This window comes from Paramormyrops kingsleyae, chromosome 4 (assembly GCF_048594095.1).
Source record: "Paramormyrops kingsleyae isolate MSU_618 chromosome 4, PKINGS_0.4, whole genome shotgun sequence".
Classification (NCBI taxonomy): domain Eukaryota; kingdom Metazoa; phylum Chordata; class Actinopteri; order Osteoglossiformes; family Mormyridae; genus Paramormyrops; species Paramormyrops kingsleyae.
In genome coordinates this window covers 1946499-1966620 of record NC_132800.1, presented here as the reverse complement: position 1 = coordinate 1966620, position 20122 = coordinate 1946499, and the positions used below count along the sequence as shown (strand labels likewise).

General features: G+C 42.5%; 1 protein-coding gene and 1 long non-coding RNA gene across 3 annotated transcripts; both read left to right on the top strand.

The window, feature by feature from the left end:
• Positions 1-1619: 1619 nt before the first annotated feature.
• On the top strand, positions 1620-3802 carry LOC140588669 (uncharacterized). Its single transcript, XR_011989819.1, has 3 exons — positions 1620-1843; positions 2334-2393; positions 3591-3802. It is a non-coding gene; the product is annotated as an uncharacterized lncRNA (long non-coding RNA).
• Positions 3803-11195: 7393 nt separating this feature from the next.
• Positions 11196-18785, top strand: LOC111844381 (uncharacterized). 2 transcript variants are annotated; one of them, XM_072710444.1, is made up of 4 exons: positions 11196-11446; positions 12951-13088; positions 13331-13439; positions 13930-18785. In XM_072710444.1, the coding sequence occupies exons 2-4, from the start codon at positions 12954-12956 to the stop codon at positions 16431-16433; spliced, it is 2748 nt and encodes a 915-aa protein (XP_072566545.1). In that variant the 5' UTR covers positions 11196-11446; positions 12951-12953; the 3' UTR covers positions 16434-18785. The 2 variants fall into 2 exon arrangements, with proteins under 2 accessions (XP_072566545.1, XP_072566544.1); XM_072710443.1 differs by having other exon boundaries at positions 11197-11446; positions 12954-13088.
• The last annotated feature ends 1337 nt before the right edge of the window (positions 18786-20122 follow it).

Below are 20122 nucleotides of genomic sequence, written 5' to 3'. Positions count from 1 at the left end.
TAAATACAAAAGCAGACTATTTACAAGGTAAGAACTGTTACATGTGTGTGCAGACATCTCGAATTGAAAATCTCACTCCAGCCAGCTGGCCGAAGTTCTATGTCACGTGACAATAAATAGTCAAAACGTTTTTGAATTGTACTGAATTAATTTGATTTGACAGTCAGGTACTGATTACATGCAATGTTGATACAACTAATAGGCTACTTAAATGTAGATCACACTAAATAGTTAGACATTATCATCTTCCGGACCTTTGCTTCAAGAAGTTTTCTCTAACTGGACCTCTTTAAATTTTAGTTGAATACCCCTGGACTATTGGTTGGTATCCAACTCAATTTTACAATATGTTAAGGAAACAATAATCTCTAATGGCCCCTTAAGTGACCATTGCTCCATTATTTTAAGACTAAAAAGCAAAGACCAAAACAACACATTTAGGGATTATTGGAAATTTAACTCTCAGCTGCTGAGAAATGAGGAGTATTGTAATTCTATTAAAAAAATAATTTTAGATATCCAGAATGATGATGCCATCAGTACGCCGATATCCAAATGGGAATATCTTAAATTTAGAATCAGAAAATCCTCAATCGAATTCGGTAAAAAATTAAACAAACAAAGGAAAGAAGAAGAAACAAATGTAGTAAAAGAACTTATGACTCTTTATGGTAAATTGAATTGGACTGAGGTAGAAAAAGAAAAAATTAATAATTTGCAATCTGAATTGGACGAAATGTATCTTTATAGAGCCAAGGGCGCTTATTTGCGATCCAAAGCCAAGTGGATAGAAGAGGGTGAAAAAAACACTGCCTATTTCTGCAATCTAGAAAAACGTAGACAAGAATTTAATTCAATATGTACCCTAATAATCAATGGAGAGGAATGTACTGACCCTAAACGCATTTCGAATGAAGTGTTTACTTTTTACAGTAACCTTTATAGGTCCTCATACTCAGAACCAAATATCTCTTCTTTTTTTGACAAAATCAGCAACTGGATTCCTGTAATTCATGATAATTTTAGAGACATTTGTGATAAACACCTAACTATAGAAGAATTTGATTTTGCTATTAAGAGCATGGCATCTGATCGATCACCAGGGCCAGATGGAATAACAACTAACTTCTATAAGCACTTCTGGGAAGATTTAAAATTACTATTATTCAGAGCGTTAAATGAATGTATTAATCAAAAGGAGCTTACGACAACAATGAAACAAGGAGATATAAAATTGATTCCAAAACCTGGAAAAGATAAGAAAAAACTATGTAATCTAAGGCCTATCACACTCCTAAATACGGACTACAAAATTTTTACAAAAGTTTTAGCAACAAGCAGGGGCGGATTGGCCATCTGGCAATTCTGGCAAATGCCAGAAGGGCCGGACCATTTTTTAAATGTGGGCCGGTCAGTTTTTTTTTTTTTAATATGTATTGTTTTTACATGCAGGCAGCTTTTATCTCTTGCAAGATGTGAATATTATGATGATGATGATGATGATGATGATATTAATAATAGTAATAATAATAATAATAAATGTTAAGCATTTGGCCCAATCGGCGACAGCTGGCTGGTTTCGAGATGGGCCGACCCGATCCGACCCAATCAGAGGTTACGCGAACGTAATCAAAATCTGGCAAGAATGTCGAACAGTAAGTGCAACACAAGCTAATTGTCAGAGATGGACCGTAAAAAAAGGAAAGGCGGTGCCGAAAAGCTCAGAGAAAGCAAAAAAAAGGCTCTAAAATCAGACGCTGCCAAATGCATAAAATTTACTGAAATATTCTCCAAAGGTTTAAATTCGGCTTCTGCATCGGAGGACAGTAGCGCGGTAGAGGAGGTAAGAAGAAAACAGAAAATATACTTCTAAGTCATTATACTAAAATATACTAAGTAATTTTCACACCATTCACGCTACTTCTGACAGTTTTTGACAGTAACCTACACGGTGTTTAACAGTTGTAAGCTTAGCGTAGAACTCCCGTACATTTTAAAATGTCATTATCAGCAGATAACGTGGGATTTAGGGTATACAGACTGCTGTATGCTACTAGCGATATAGTCTAACATGCAAAAGAACCTATAGCTATAGCCATAGTACTGTAGGCATTTGTAGTGAACTCTGAATACATAGCTAGTCTTTAAGGTAAAACATTAAATACATACATAGGTTACAGTATGTAATTAATCCTTAGGTAGGGTGGAACATAGACTTCTATTACAGGCAATAGTGTAATACATCTATGCAATAGTTAGACAATGTAAAATGAGACATTGGCTTGCTTATGTTCTCCCTTGACTGAATCGTGTGTTCATCTATTCAAAACTAGAATGTTTCTGGACCCAGTGCAGATAGCTCAGCTGCTGCAGCAGAGTCAAGTATCATGGAGGTAGGAAGACAGCAATGAGAGAGACACACCCTGACACAAATGCTGAGAGTTTCTTAATACTGTGTATAGAAAACTGATATAGAAACCAGTTAGGGGTTGCCAGTGGGGGACTAGTTCACCACAGATGTCCGATCAGAGACAATGAGATGCAATCAATCCAGAATTCCTTTGATTCTTTATTCTTTCCACAAAGTTTCCAACAAGTACTGAGCATGCAAGTGCTAACAATCACTTTGGGGTATCCATGTGGGTTGGTGTGTATGTGTGGTCTACAACAAATTAGAATAAACAAATTAAGGAATCAGAAAAACGTATACAAATAAAGATACTAAAACACTTCCATGTACAATCAACATGAGTATGAGATCACTGACTGATTGCCAGAAACACTTCAAAATAAAACCTCATGTGAGCCTTTTTAACACTGTGGCTCTAATTAACGATAAATTAACCCTTATGATAGGAGTAACCTGTGAATGTGTATCACACACACACATACACACCTTTACACACAAATGGAGATGCAGCACTAGCAACACTTCAGCATACTTTAATTCACAAATAACTATATATCATGAAGGATTTTTTTTGCTATATATTCTATTCCTTTTTGTGCTACTGTTATTACTTAATTGTACTCTACAAGACTCTACAAGATTCACAGATTGTTTTTTATTTAGTTTTTACTGTATGTATAAATTTGTTATAAACGAGTTATTTTTGTTCCAGTCACATACATTACATGTTTAAATATCTATTACATATGGTACTGCTTATATTATTTCACCATCTGTACACCAATATAAGTAGTGAATGTGCGTGTCCGTGGGTGGGGCTGTGTCAGTGTGGTAATGTGGGCTGGTGTGGCTACAGTGCCAGGGCTGAATTATTGTCCCAGTCCGCCCCTGCCAACAAGACTAAAAATAGGTATTTCTGAAATAATTAGCCCAACACAATCAGGATTTCTCAAAGGACGGTTGATCCAAAATAATATCCGTTTGGTTTTAGACCTTATTGATTACAATTACCTAATTAAGGATGATGGTTTTTTGCTGTTCTTGGATTTCCATAAAGCATTTGATTCTATCGAACATACTTTTATTTTTAAGACATTTAAACATTTTGGGTTTGGAAATGCATTTCTGGATATGATCACTATGTTGTACACTGATATTAATAGTTGTGTTTCTCTTTCAGAAGGCACATGTCCCAGGTTTGGGGTGGAAAGAGGCATCGGGCAAGGCTGCAGCATCTCACCCCTTTTATTTATTGTAGCTACTGAATTACTTGCTATTACTGTTAATAAATCGAACATCAAAGGCTTAGACATAAACAATCACAAATTAATTATGTCAGCTTGCCGATGATACTACAATCTTTCTAAAAAATAAAGAACAAATTCCAATGGCCTTAGATACATTAAAGATCTTTTCTGATGCCTCTGGACTACGCCTGAACCTGGAAAAATGCGAACTCATGAGTATCCATAATTGTCCTCACTCTTCCTTGTTTGATATACCTGTGAAAAATTAGACCAAGTATCTTGGAATTTGGGTAACTAAATGCATGGCTGATAGTGAAAAAAAGAATATTCAGAACACAATTGACAATTGCAAAAAAACCTTAAATCATTGGCTACAGAGAGATTTAACGTTGTTCGGCAGGACAATGTTAACCAAAGTTGCATCTTTGTCCAGATTAATCTATCCAGCTTATTCCCTAGCCATCCCACCAAGGATCATAAAAGAAATCAATAAGGTGAATTTTAATTTCATATGGAAAAATAAACATCACTACTGTATATCAGAAACAGGGACTTAATAAAAGACTATGAAGAGGGGGGCATAAGAGCAATTGATTTTGAAATAATGAATGGCATGTTAAAGATTAATTGGCTCCGATCTTTCTTAAAAAATGATAATGAGATCTGGTTTCTGATACCACCTCTTATTTTCAACAAAGTTGGGGGGATCCAATTCCTTTTAGTATGTGATTTTGAAACTTATAAATTGCCCATAAAACTCTCCAAATTTCATCAACAAGTTTTGCTAAATTGGAAATTAATGTTTAAACATAACTTTAGCCCCCATAACGTCCAATTGTGGAAAAATAGGGTGATATTGAATCGGGGGAAATCTATGTTTATGGAAGAATGGATGACAAAACAGATTTGGTCTCTCACACATATAATGGATGAAAATGGAGATATACTCGAATTAAACACGTTTAATGAAAAATATGGCATGAGTTGCTCATTTGAGATTTATAAAAAAGTTTCACAGAATATCCCAATAGTTCTTATAAACGTGATAAAGAACAATATTTCAAATATACCAACTCCAAATTTACATAAAATTAAATTAGATGGTCTTGACCTTATTAATGAAAAGTGCAATAATCAGTTTTTGAGGAAATATTTGGTTAATACCTTATATCCAGGTAGGACAAAACACTCACTCATATTTAAAGATTATAACAAATCTGAGATTTCAGTAATCAGAACCAGATATTTAAAATATCCAATCCCCCCCCAAATTTAAAGAAGTTCATTTTAAAACTACAAAAAATATTTACCCTTCTAATGAATTTATGAGAGAAAGATTTAAGTTTGTGGCAGACAACTGTTATATTTGTAAAACAACTTTGGAAACTACAGAGCACATGTTTTATGGGTGTGTTACTGTCTGAAATTTATGGAAATCTCTCCACGACTTAATATCATCCTGGTCTAGAAATATTGATTTTTAGTAGTGCTGTCAAATGATTACAATTTTTAATCAGATTAATCACAGGGTTCCTGAGGATTAATTTTGATTAATCATTATTAAATATCATTCATTTTTAATCTATATTAATCACATTTAATTTTGCATGAGCAAACAGACTAAAGAAAAAAGGGAATATATATGCACTTAACGGATGCATTCCATCTGCCACAGAAGTGCAGTACCATGGACCCATATCAAAAAGCAAGATTTTTTGCTTAGCCGGACAACTTGTCGGATTTAAGGTACCTCAGTTTAAATGGTCTTTATCTTCGTTCGCTTACAATTAGCACGAACTACCGTAAATCCGACAAATAATCCAACTAATCATGAAGTCCAATTCTAGCCCGGTTAATTGCCATTGTTAGAAATATCAGTTGATAACACATTACGTGCGGTGCTTTACATATAAAACTCCGTAGCAACACATCCACAGATAAGTTGGACGGTATAGCGTGTGCGACCGATTTAATGAGCCACAAATGAGAAGTAGTGCTTAAACAGTATAAGACTACAACTTTCCCTTCTGTTGATAAAGGGCGCAGCCATCTTGGATTCTGAACTCGGGTCGGGACTCGGATCCTCTGTGCTGCTCCGAGATATTTCTCGGATGTCCGAGAAACGGGAGCGCATGTAGTCACTTCCGGCTTAAAAACTCCAGAATCCGACTCGGAATACAAGTTCCGAGGGGAAATGGAACGCACTAAAACAACCCGAAATGGGTTGACAGAGACATTTCAGTGACTTTGAATCATTCTGCGCTGCAGATGGGTTAATTGCGTTAAAATTTTTTATCAGATTAATCATGATGCTGGATTAATCCGCATTAACCCGTTAATTTTGACAGCCCTAATTTTTAGTCTTTTCAGAATATTCAAATTGGTGTAATCCTTAAGGACAAAAATAGTGATTTTTTAGTAAACAATCTGATCATTATAACAAAATATTACATTCATAAATGCCGATATGCTAAATCCCCCCCTTCATGGTGTCACGTCCCGCTCCGTCCGATCCTAACGTGTGCCATGCCCCCTCGTTAACCTCATGTGGAATCCCAGTGTTTTACAGCTGTTTCTGATTGTTGTCAGTAGTTCATTGTATTTAGTCCACGTCTGTGTTAGTATCCCGAGTCCGGTCACTGATGTGATGTTGTATCGTTGCGTGCTTTGTGCTACAATTAAACCCCATGTTCCTGATCCCTGGCTTCCTGCCTATTTGTCTGCGCTCCGGACGCATGCGTCATAACAGAATGACCGGACTTGGAAAAAAAAGACCAGGTACTTCACCGGCACAAAGGCTGAGGGAGGATCTTCCTGGGGTTCTGCAGATGATCCCCGCGAACTACGTGTTCTGCGACCCCAGCCTATATTGGCCGGATGCTGACCGGCGGTCAAAGCCGGCTCCCGAGGTGCCTGGCCGCACAGCAGCCGGATCGCGGAGACACAGAAGGCATGAGGGCGCACCAGAGGAGCTCTTGGCCAGGTCTATGTCTCTTTCCGCTGCTTACCCTGCTGTGCACTGGGAGAATCCCAGCCCGATTCTCCACCCGGCGGTATTTGCGGGTGACATCACCGCTGCTTCGCTGCCCAAGCCTGAGCCAGCCGCCTGCCCCTTCATCGGGACGCGCCTGGCCCTTAAAGGGACCAGGTCCGTTAAGGACGCTATACCACAGGTTCCGCGATTTCGGAAGCGCCCCCCGTGGTTCTGGCTGAGGCTGCAGCGCTCCCCGTTGTTCCTGAGGCTGCAGCGCCCCCCGTTGTTCCTGAGGCTGCAGCGCCCCCCGTTGTTCCTGTGCCTCCTGCTTCGGCGGCTCTACCTCCTGTGCCTCCGGCTGCGGTAGCGCCCCCTGTTGGCCTGGCGCCTGCTGCGGCCCCCGAGGTTCCTGTGGCACTGGCAGTGCCCTCTGAGGTTCTTGTGCCTCCTGCTCCAGCTGCACTACACTCTGCTGGCCTGGAGTGGGCGCCCCTTGCCCAGTCTCCTGTGCAGCTCCCAGTGACTCCCGTACTCCCCATGACTCCAATGCCTGAGCTCCCAGCTCAGTCCCCTGCTGCTGCTGCGCCCCCAGTGACTCCCGTGCCTGCAGCTGGCCGCACGCCCGAGGCGCCCCCTGCCGAGGCGGCCCTGCCTGATGCCGCCACGCCCGAGGCTCCGGCTACACCGCCTGCGGCCACGCCCGCGGCTCCGGCTGCACCACCTGTGGCCGCGCCTGCTGCCTCGCCTGAGGTCTTGACTCCTGTCCCCCCCGCACTAACCCCTGTGCAGGCTCCTGAGCTCCCCACGGCTCCCGAGGCCCCTGTCCCCGAGGAGGTCCTTGACTGCTGCCCTGATGCTCCTCCCTCCATAGTGGAGTCAGAAGGGGAGCTTGAGTGGGACCCCTCGGGGATTGCCTTGACTGCCCCCGTGACTTCCCCTGTGACTCCGCCACCGTCACCACAGTGTGACAGACCCCGGGTCTCGCCCGCCCTGCCCCCTGGCTCGCCTGTTCGGCCCCTGGCTGTCGCTCGGTGGCTGCCTGCGGGTCCTCCGGCTCTGGGTCGGCGGTCGCCTTCGGGTCCCCCCCCGGTGCCTCGGTGCCGGTCCTCGGCGTCGCCTCCAGCTCCATGTCGGTCACCTCCAGGACCCCCTGCTTCAGCGAGGCGTCTGACGGCGCCTTCGCCGGCTCCGGCTTCGCCGTTTCCTGCCGCGGCTTCCCCCTGCTGCCCGCCTTCGCTGGTGTTCCCACCTGCTCCCTCCGTGTCCCCTCCGTCTCTCCCTCGTCCCGTTCCGTCAGCCCCTGTGTGGTTCCCTCCTGCTCCCTTCTCCCTCTCGCCTGCGGCCCCTCCGGCCGCTGCCCGTCGCCCGTCTGGGGTCCTTCGGACGCCCCTTGTTCCTCCGCCCTCTGTGTCTCCTCTGTCCCCTCTTCGTCCCTTTGTCCCGCCTGTTTCTGCTCCTTGTCCCTCTGTTCCTCCTGTGGGTCCTGTGTTCACTCCTGGCCCTTTTGTTCCGCCGTTCGATGTTCCTTTTGTGCCCCCGGTGTCTCCCTTCCTGGTCTGTCTGTCTGCCTTTCCTGTTCTTTGTCGGGTTCTGTCCTTCTTTTCGTCCTTGTTCCTGTTCTGTGTCTCTGTCTTGTTTCCTGTTTCTCGTTGATGTTTTTTTTGGTTTTTGTCTTCCAGGTCTTGTCTCGTCCGTAGCCTCCTCTCAGGGGCGCCCGGTGTGCGCGCCTTTGGGGGGTGGTTCTGTCACGCCCTGCTCCATCCGATCCTAACGTGTGCCACGCCCCCTCGTTAACCTCATGTGGAATCCCAGTGTTTTATAGCTGTTTCTGATTGTTGTCATTAGTTCATTGTATTTAGTCCACGTCTGTGTTAGTATCCCCAGTCCAGTCACTGATGTGATGTTGTATCGTTGCGTGCTTTGTGCTACAATTAAACCCTGTGTTCCTGATCCCTGGCTTCCTGCCTATTTGTCTGCGCTCTGGACGCGTACGTCATAACACATGGCCAGTACTTAAAAACGAGCTATCCCTGTTGTGTACATCTCTGAAGTTAATAAATAAGCCCCAAGCAATTAAATTGCATAATTTTTTTAGAGGAGTTTGATTTTTCTTAGCCCCCTTATTTAAATTATATATCTTGTTTATAAAACCTCACCTCTAAAGTTTTCATGATCCCCCTTGTCTCCCTTTTTTTCCTGCTTTTGTTTCTTGTTCTCTATTTTGTTTTTGTTTTTTAATATACACTCACCTAAAGGATTATTAGGAACACTTGTTCAATTTCTCATTAATGCAATTATCTAATCAACCAATCACATGGCAGTTGCTTCAATGCATTTAGGGGTGTGGTCCTGGTCAAGACAATCTCCTGAACTCCAAACTGAATGTCAGAATGGGAAAGAAAGGTGATTTAAGCGATTTTGAGCGTGGCATGGTTGTTGGTGCCAGACAGGCCGGTCTGAGTATTTCACAATCTGCTCAGTTACTGGGATTTTCACGCACAACCATTTCTAGGGTTTACAAAGAATGGTGTGCAAAGAGAAAAACATCCAGTATGCGGCAGTCCTGTGGGCGAAAATGCCTTGTTCATGCTAGAGGTCAGAGGAGAATGGGCCGACTGATTCAAGCTGATAGAAGAGCAACTTTGACTGAAATAACCACTCGTTACAACCGAGGTATGCAGCAAAGCATTTGTGAAGCCACAACACGCACAACCTTCAGGCGGATGGGCTACAACAGCAGAAGACCCCACCGAGTACCACTCATCTCCACTACAAATAGGAAAAATAGGCTACAATTTGCACTAGCTCACCAAAATTGGACAGTTGAAGACTGGAAAAATGTTGCCTGGTCTGATGAGTCTCGATTTCTGTTGAGACATTCAAATGGTAGAGTCAGAATTTGGCGTAAACGGAATGAGAACATGGATCCATCATGCTTTGTTACCACTGTGCAGGCTGGTAGTGGTGGTGTAATGGTGTGGGGGATGTTTTCTTGGCACACTTTAGGCCCCTTAGTGCCAATTGGGCATCGTTTAAATGCCATGGCCTACCTGAGCACTGTTTCTGACCATGTCCATCCCTTTATGACCACCATGTACCCATCCTCTGATGGCTACTTCCAGCAGGATAATGCACCATGTCACAAAGCTCGAATCATTTCAAATTGGTTTCTTGAACATGACAATGAGTTCACTGTACTACAATGGCCCCCGCAGTCACCAGATCTCAACCCAATAGAGCATCTTTGTGATGTGGTGGAACGGGAGCTTCGTGCCCTGGATGTGCATCCCACAAATCTCCATCAACTGCAAGATGCTATCCTATCAATATGGGCCAACATTTCTAAAGAATGCTTTCAGCACCTTGTTGAATCAATGCCACGTAGAATTAAGGCAGTTCTGAAGGCGAAAGGGGGTCAAATGCCGTATTAGTATGGTGTTCCTAATAATCCTTTAGGTGAGTGTATATGTTTAGTTACAATTATTGTTGGTTTGATTGTTAAATACTACGGAGCACCTAAGGGGACAAAGGAGGAGAAAAGAAAATGGCAGAAGAAAAAAAAAGAAAAGAAGTCATGTTTTGCGTTATAACCCAAAACTTTTGCATTATAACCCAAAACCTTTGCGATATAACCCAAAACCATTGCGTTATAACCCAAAACTTTTGTGTTATAACCCAAAACCTTTGCGTTATAACCCAAAACTTTTGCGACATAAGGCAAAACTGTTGTGACTTTGAAGTGGAAATATGAGTAATCAGTCAGTGTAAGGAACATAACTGATAGGAAAACATGGAGCGTTTAATCGAATTTTACTTTGATCTTGGTCTACAATATATGGACATTCAGTTTGTTCTCGGATCTAGGCATGATGTTCACATAAATCTGAGGCAGATTAATAGGATTTTATGTGAAAGGGGATTATTCCAACGGAAAAACTACTCCGACTTGGGTGATGTAATTAACTTTAATTTGTGAGCAGCTTTTGCACTCTGCGCAGCTTCATGATTATCGATGGATGTATGCAAAATGCAGAATAAATGGACTTCATGTGAGAAAAGAGGGTGTGCATTTGTTTTATATTAATTTATTATAAACATGAAACAAAAACAAAAAACGAACAATTCTTAGGCTTAAATCAACCTCAACAGATTAGCATTAATTAGCAATGTTACTGAAACGTACTTTACCAAGACTTGGTTTAAAAACTACTAATTATGAATTAAACAATCAAATCTTACCACACTGAACTCTAAAGATTTCTTTTAACCGTTAAATTGGATTAATAAACGAAGCGGGGATCAACCACATCATGCAAACAGCGGCTTTGGAAGTTGCACTTGAATGACCAAAAGTACGCTAGTCACCTGATTTTATTGTTGCATTACTACGGAAAAGTTTTGGGTTATATCGCAAAACATGGCTTTTTTTTTTCTTCTGCCGTTTTTTTTCTGCCCCCTTGTCACCTTAGGGGCTCGGCCGTAGCTTAGGGGCTCCGTAAAATTCCAACTTCACCGTTACAATGATATATTTTCTTTAAATTAAGGAAAAAGAAAAAGGAGGTGTGGCATAATGTGATGAAAGACACGGATTCACTTGTCAATTTGAGATTGTCATTGTCATTGTTCTAAATAAAGTTTATTGAAAGAAAAAAAAGAATTCAAAAGGATGGGGAGGCGCCGCCATTATTCGAGCAGGCTGCAGCGGTCAGTAGACATTACAATCGTGGGTTTAATTACGACTGAAAGCAACGCAGGACAACGCCGTTAATGGAAACCACTTTCTAGTCACTAACAGGAGGAGGCATTTGCGGCACGGTAAGGCGTTTGTGGGGAATGGGTTTGTATTTGTGACTGCAAATGTAACTAGCTAGTTTCGTATTCTACCGGGAGGGAGTCCTTTAGTTACGGAAAACATGCTTATATGTTTGCAGAAGTGATAAAGTAGTCAAATTCTGTACTCGATTAAAAGTAATTTTACTTCAATATTATAACAATTGTAGTCGGCGTAAAAGTACTCAACAATCTCGCTACTTGGGTGAGAGTAAAAGAGTATCCAGAAAAGAAGACTACTGGAGGTGCGAGACCGCGGTGAAGTTGGTTTTATGTTCGATATTCGCTACATTTACTGATATCTAAACTGCAATATCTTCGTGATCATGACGGAAATTCTTTCCAGATTAGGCTCCACATGTGAAGTTAAACAAGGAAAATATTTCACACTTTTAGTTAGCTCCACATTCTCCACCAATGTGAATTAAAAATACAAAGTAATTCGGGAATATCCTTCTGCTCACACAAAACTGCTGGAAAATTTAGGGACCGTCTTGAAAGTGCAATGCCAATCAGCATAACACCACTTGTACAGTATGTGTCCTATAACCGTTGTGTTCTCCAATAAACAGTCCTTTAATTTCAGTTTTATGCTTGCTTTGTTAACACACGTTCACTTTCAAGTTCTGGCTACTATGTCTGTCTAATTCTCGTTGTTCTCGCGATAACTCAGTAACATCCACTATACTACAACCGTCTGTCAGTATTGCTGTTGGATAAATTGTAATACCTCCTTCATTTTTAAGCCAATCAACATCAAACCAAATTCAGTGTGTTCCTCTGGCCTTCATCTTTCACACCCTTTTAGGAAAGTCACACTCAACTATTTTGCTGTATGTGTCCATATAAATGTGTATGATATTATGAAATATTGGTGTTTTGTATTAAATAACTACAGAAAATATTGCTTATTCTTTATTTCTAAGGAAAGTAAAACTGAATGAGTAAATGAATATTCATACACATTACACAGTCTGGTCCTACTCTTGATGCTGCTCAGCCTCCTGCTGAGTGGGTGGGGTCCCTCAATGCAAAAGCCCTTCTCTTGCATCTGATGGTGTAAATGTCAGTGGTGGTGGGTAAGCTGTTCCCCACCAGCCTCTGAGCTGCCTTCACCACCTTCACCTCTTGTTTCTGAGCGCACCGCTTCCACTCAGCTCCTAGCGGCTGCGCTCTACCTCACCAGTCCAATGTTCTCAGAAGCCGCAATCTGCCTAACATAGACATGACTACAGGGGGAACAGTCGTGGTATATCCACCCCTGATATCCATAAGTTCGACTGAACTGTAAGTCAGGTGCTTGTTTAGTCTGTGTGTATGAGGCTGTGTGTCTGTCTTAGTGTATGTGTCACATGACACACAAAATGTTATTAATGTTTATGGCTGTTGTCAAGGTGACTTTATTAGGTGGGGTTAAGGGTTATGGTGCATTGCAACACACTGATTAACTGGCACAGTCTCACTGAATTTAATTTCATTTTGGTTTCAGCAGATGCCTTCCTGCAGTAAAACCAGCTGCTGTACAAACCAGAAACTTTCCCAACAGGGTGTCGGAGAGGTTAAAAAAGAGGAGAAGGAATACCTGATATCTGAGACTGAAGGGACTGCGAACGAGAGCACCTACAAGGTAAAATTAAGTGTATGTGGGTCTCTTCACAAATGTCACTTGTCCATTCTGAGGTGGTTTAATTTGTGTATGTTCATTTCAAAAGTGGCCAACGGTAGGTCACACCAGACATAATTTCAGTTTAATGTCTAACCTTTAAGTAATTTTGCTTTCTGCTGTTCTGTTTGTCTAAGCCAGTAGAACCAGCTGTATAATTTCATGAAGTGAACAGCTTATTCTGCCTTGTTTGTTTTTTGTGACAGAAGGTGAAGGGTGCAGTGGTTCAGGATGTGACTGAGGAGGAGCTGACTGGTTCTCTTCTGTTAGTCACTGATAGCAGGGGCAAACAGTGTGTGAAACCTCCAAACCCAGGTGATTTTAGCTACTAACGCAGGAGTGCCCAACTCCAGTACTGGAGGACCAGAGCCCTGCACATTTTTGGGTTTCCCCTCATATAACACATCTGATTCAACTCCTTGTGCTACTTACCACACAGCTCTTGAGCTGAATCATTTATGGTGGAACATGGAAAGAACTAAGCTACACAGAGCTCCGGTCCTCCAGGACTGGAGATGGGCACCCCCGTACTAACATATACCATCAAACCTGCAATTGTTTTGGTACATTTGGAGGTAATACTCTGTGCTTCAGGTTGCCATTTCAAACTAGCAGTGTTCTTACTCTGTGCAGTTCAGGTATGGCAGAGATTGCAGCATCAACAGCACACTGTGAACATGGACTGCTTATGTAGTAATGAAGGCTCTTTGGAAGATGTCTGTGTTTCTTATTCGCTTTTTTCCTGATTTTGTATTAACCCTGTCCCATCTCAGTACTGAATGACTTGTCTCTATCTTGCCCCCAGTAAGGAGAGCGGGTGAATCCTCCCAAATCATCGCTTGTTTTCAGGGTCCATTCTATACCACAGACATTGGTCTTGACCGATATACCAAAAAATCTCACCCTAAGGAGTATGTCATTGAACTGAGGCCTGGATCAGGAAACACAGCTGAGCATTCACCAGTGTCTGCTGGCCCTAGTACAGACACACTCGGTACCCTGGAAGAAGCAAATGCAGACACACTGATGGTTCGACAGGGATCCCAGAGTGAGAAGATATATAAACAGAGTATAAACCGAGGCTGTAAAATAAACAGGCAGACTTGCACGGAGAAGTCATCCCATTGGTGTTCTGAGTGTGGGAAGAGCTTTAGTCGGTTAGGAATCCTCAAGACACACCAACAAATTCACACAGGAGAGTGGCCCTACCAGTGCTCCCAGTGTGAGAAGAGCTTCAGACATTTAGGAAACCTAAAGACACACCAGCGGATTCACACAGGAGAGAGGCCCTACCAGTGCTCCCAATGTGAGAAGAGCTTCAGACATTTAGGAAACCTAAAGACACACCAGCGGATTCACACAGGGGAGAGGCCCTACCAGTGCTCCCAGTGTGGGAAGAGCTTTAGTGAGTCAGGAAGCCTCAAGAAACATCAACTGATTCACACAGGGGAGAGGCCCTACCAGTGCTCCCAGTGTGGGAAGAGCTTTAGTGAGTCAGGAAGCCTTAAGAAACATCAACTGATTCACACAGGGGAGAGGCCCTACCAGTGCTCCCAATGTGAGAAGAGCTTCAGACATTTCGGAAACCTAAAGACACACCAACAAATTCACACAGGAGAGAGGCCCTACCAGTGCTCCCAGTGTGGGAAGAGCTTTAGTCGGTTAGGAAGCCTCAAGAAACATCAACTGATTCACACAGGAGAGAGGCCCTACCAGTGCTCCCAGTGTGGGAAAGGCTTTAGTGATTCAGGAAGCCTCAAGGGACACCAACAAATTCACACAGGGGAGAAGCCCTACCAGTGCTGCCAGTGTGGGAAGAGCTTTAGTCGGTTAGGAAACCTCAAGACACACCAACAAATTCACACAGGAGAGAGGCCCTACCAGTGCTCCCAATGTGAGAAGAGCTTCAGACATTTAGGAAACCTAAGGACACACCAACAAATTCACACAGGAGAGAGGCCCTACCAGTGCTCCCAGTGTGGGAAGAGCTTTAGTCGGTTAGGAAGCCTCAAGAAACATCAACTGATTCACACACAGGAGAGGCCCTTCCAGTGCTCCCAGTGTAGGAAGAGCTTTAGTGAGTCAGGATGCCTCAAGAAACATCAACTGATTCACACAGGGGAGAAGCCCTACCCGTGCTCCCAGTGTGGGAAGAGCTTTAGTCGGTTAGGAAACCTCAAGAAACATCAACTGATTCACACAGGGGAGAGGCCCTACCAGTGCTCCCAGTGTGGGAAGAGCTTTAGTGGTGCAGGACACCTCAAGAGACACCAACGAATTCACACAGGGGAGAGGCCCTACCAGTGCTCCCAGTGTGGGAAGAGCTTTAGTGATTCAGGAAGCCTCAAGGGACACCAACGAATTCACACAGGGGAGAGGCCCTACCAGTGCTCCCAGTGTGGGAAGAGCTTTAGTGATTCAGGAAGCCTCAAGGGACACCAACGAATTCACACAGGGGAGAGGCCCTACCAGTGCTCCCAGTGCGGGAAGAGCTTTTGTTGGTTAGGAAACCTCAAGACACACCAACAAATTCACACAGGAGAGAAGCCCTACCAGTGCTCCCAATGTGAGAAGAGCTTCAGACTTTTAGGAAACCTAAAGACACACCAGCGGATTCACACAGGGGAGAGGCCCTACCAGTGCTCCCTGTGTGGGAAGAGCTTTAGTGAGTCAGGAAGCCTCAAGGGACACCAACGAATTCACACAGGGGAGAGGCCCTACCAGTGCTCCCAGTGTGGGAAGAGCTTTAGTGATTCAGGAAGCCTCAAGAGACACCAACGAATTCACACAGGGGAGAGGCCCTACCAGTGTTCCCAGTGTGGGAAGAGCTTTAGTGATTCAAGAGTCCTCAAGAGACACCAACGAATTCACACAGGGGAGAGGCACTACCAGTGCTCCCAGTGTGGGAAGAGCTTTAGTGATTCAAGACACCTCAAGAGACACCAACGAATTCACACAGGGGAGTGGCCCTACCAGTGCTCTCAGTGTTGGAAGGGCTTCAGCTGTTTAGAAGACGTAAAGACACACCAACGAATTCACACAGGAGAGAGGCCCTACCAGTGCTCCCAGTGTTGGAAGGGCTTCAGCCGTTTAGGAGACCTAAAGACACACCAACAAATTCACACAGGAGAGAGGCCCTACCAGTGCTCCCAATGTGAGAAGAGCTTCAGCCATTTAGGAAACCTAAAGACACACCAGCGGATTCACTCAGGGGAGAGGCCCTACCAGTGCTCCCAGTGTGGGAAGGGCTTCAGCCGTTTAGGAAACCTAAAGAGACACGAGCGGATTCACACAGGGAAAAGTTATTGAAATATTACACTGGTGTATTCAGTGACATTTCAGTACATGTAATTGAACTTGTGTGACTCGGTTAATAGTTAAAGCTTTTTAATTGGGACATTGACTGGAATAGTATGTTATAGGGTCAAAGGATTAGGTTTAAGAAAGATACTGTACTTGCCTGTAGAGTAGAGCAATAAACCAATTTTATCAAATAATTTGAATTTTTGGTTTAGAGTGTTGTGTAAAGTGACAATTGCGATAGATAGATAATTGGTAATTAACATGGAGCCTGTGAAGTGCCAAAAATACAGTGGAAACCGCTTAAAGTGATCACGTCTCTCTGGGTGAAATTGATCAGTTTAAGCAAATCATTATAACAGATTTTTCTTTGTCTCCGGTATTTTACCATCTATTTGACATTTGTATATTTGTTACATGAATTTCAGATAAAACGGACAGCATCACTATTTACTGAATTTTGACTTTTTAAAGCAAATGTTGATTTTTAAAAATCAACATTTGAAACGCCTGTGGTGTGTCTAATTACAGTACTGTATGACTTTACTGAACTGTGTATAATTCAAATACTATGATACCATACAGAACTGTACATAAAATGTAGCTTATTGTAGTTTTGCTGCTGCATCTTGTTGGCTCGTTTTTGGCAGTTAATCATTAGCTTTGAGTCTGTATTCATCATTGAGAGAAAATGATTTTCTTTTTCCTCGTCATGTTTTCTGTGCATGCAGCATTAGCCTTGTGTAGCTACCTAGAAGCAGACGAATTACCGCAAGACTAACGAATTAAAGTAAAAATGAATTACTGTTACCTTTTAAATTTTTTCCACCATAAGTTGTAATGTATAAAACAAACCACAAAACGAACACTGTAAGTGGACTACTTTAAACAGTACTTGTACAGGAGTCATTTTGTCCCAAGCTTTTTGATCCATATAAGCAGTTGATTACTATAACAGTGATCACTATGAGCGGTTTCCACTGTATTCTTTATATGCCTTTTTTTAATTTTTATTTTGGGGGCTCTGTAAATGATTGTCACTGAAGGATTAAGTTTAGGAAACCTGACATCTATTCATCCAATACTTTGGGGATTAAAGCCTTGTTCAAGGGCTCCACAGTCATGATCACTCTGCCATGGAATTTGCGCTGACAAATGTCTGGATCTGCAGATCCAGTCCTTTCTTTTCTTTTTGCCATTTCTCAAGCCTTTTTGAAAGCAGTTATGCTTTTACTTATTTACAAGTTAAACCATTAAATATTACAATATGGGTCATTCTGGCGAACTTTCAGAATAAAAAAAATATTACGGCGAAATTTGGGTCTGTTGTGTAGAGCAGTACCTTGCCTTTTTAGGTGTATTAATAGTTTGCCATTTGTTGGTCTGATTTATTTTATTTTCTCCAAATAGGCAGCCAAAAATCATTATCAAAAATACATAAGCTGTTTTGAATCTCACAAAGATGTTTCACAAGATGTATATTTTTGCTTTGTCATTTTCTGTTTTGTCTTCATCTTAGTTGGCCTTTATTTTTTTCAAGTCAGTTGCACTGGATGTCATGAAATACTTGTGTCTTACAGAAATAAATGGTAAAACCGTTCATCCTAGAAGTGATATTGACAGTTTAGACAATTAAATTGAATAATTTGAGTGTGTGTTTTTCTCTATGTTTTACAATATAAATGAATATAGTTTGGTAATGAGTTTGTGACAATGACCAATGTCTGTCCTTTGTTAATTCTGCATAAATTTATCATATAAATATTTGTGCATTTTTGTTAAAGACAGTGTTTGGCTCTCGCTTAAGCCAGAGGTGGCCAATCGTATCCACAAAGGGCTGGTGTGTATGCAGGTTTTTGGGATAACCTTTAGGTCAGCTGTTCAAACCCAGGTGTGAGGACTCTTCGGCCAATCAGTCCTCTAATTAGGGAGTTGCATACACAACGGCCCTTTGCGGATACGATTGGCCACCCCTGGCCTAAGCTTTTGTGCCTGTGATCAGAAGGTCACCAGTTCAAGGTCAGCTTTGGCATTTCTGCAGGTCTTTGAGCAAGGCCCTTAACCCCCAGCTCCATGGGCACCACGACAGGTGGCCACCCTTCACAGCCAGCTTGCTCTCACCTACAGAGAGTAAGTTGAGGGAGGCATAAAGAGGATTTCTCCGTGGGGTTCAATAAACTATGTTGTTATTTTTACAAATACAGTCGAACCCGGTTATGTCGCCGTCCTAGGGGGTTGCCAAAAAGCGTCGAGATAACCGATGATCGAGATAACCGAAAACCAATTTGGGGGCAATATACTGTATTAACATATGCTTGAAATTTATTTATTTGCATTAATAAATGAGAATGTGCATGCACAGGTTTTTGGTGTTTTTTTTACACAACAGCATTGCCACGATTTGTTTGGTGACGCGATCGGCATGCTATAGAAATGTACATACATGTTGGCTAATGTGCACCAACTAATGTGCACCAACTAAAAGCAGAGATTTACCAGTATACAATAAAAACCACCATCGATTCTTGATGCAAACCTTTAATTATATTTTCCAACAATGCAAACACAAAGATCGCTCACAAAATAAAAAAAAATCCTGCGGGGTGTAATTCGTTGTTACAAAAAGCAAACCAGTGTCAAAATTAACTTCACAAGTCATTTCGCTCTGACAGCTCTGAAAAGTATCATACACGCAGTTAATATGGTTTTTTTACAAAGTCTATATGCTTTGTTGCTTTTTGCCTTTTGACAGTCTGCTTGAAAACAAATGCTTCGATATTATTTATGCTGTCTAAAACAGTTTCATCCCCTACAAAAGAACCATACCGTCTAATTTTTTGTAGCATTTCTATCACCTCACCGGCAGAGGGAATTGGTTCCAAATCTTCGTCTTCATCTTCGTTGTCATTGCCGCATGCAGATATGCTTGGCTGTGCTGACTGCACACTTGATATAATGTCTTCATCGGTGATCATGCCATCAGTACATGTAACAACGTCTTTGTCGATGTCTATGTAATCTCGGAATTCCTGGACAGTGATGGCTAACTCCTGTGCCTCCTCTTACAAGATAGCATCTGTAAGGCTTGATTTTTCCACTACTTCCGCGAGTTCTTCTGCGGCTGCATGGCACTGTGCCTGAAACTCATCATCGGAAATATCCTGAATGATGCAGTGCATCCAGCAGTTTGTGATAGTTTGCTTCTTCACATTATTCCAGGCTGATCTCAGGAAGTTCATTGCATCTAGAAGGGAAGGGGTGTACTGCGCCTTCTTTTCATCATTGAGCAGGTATTGGCGCATCAACATTTTCCTGTAGTACACCTTAAGCACTTGGATTATCCCCTGGTCCATTGATTGGAGCTTACTCGTTGTGTTAGGTGGGAGGTAAAAGATCGTAATAGCCTTGAGACCAGGAACATCTGCATGAGCTCTACAGTTGTCCACGATTAGTGCCACCTTCCTTTTTTCTGCTTGGAACTTCCTGTCCCACTTTTTCACCCATGCACTGAATAGATCTCCTGTGATCCAGGCTCTTGACTGGCCATCGTAATCGCATGGGAGAACTTTGGTCTGCTTAAAGCATCTGGGAGTCTTGGACTTTCCTATAACGTAGAGCGGGAGTTTTTGGCTTCCATTCCATCGAGGAGGTGGCGGACAGAAGGATGATATTAAAACTGTCATCCATTATGGATAACC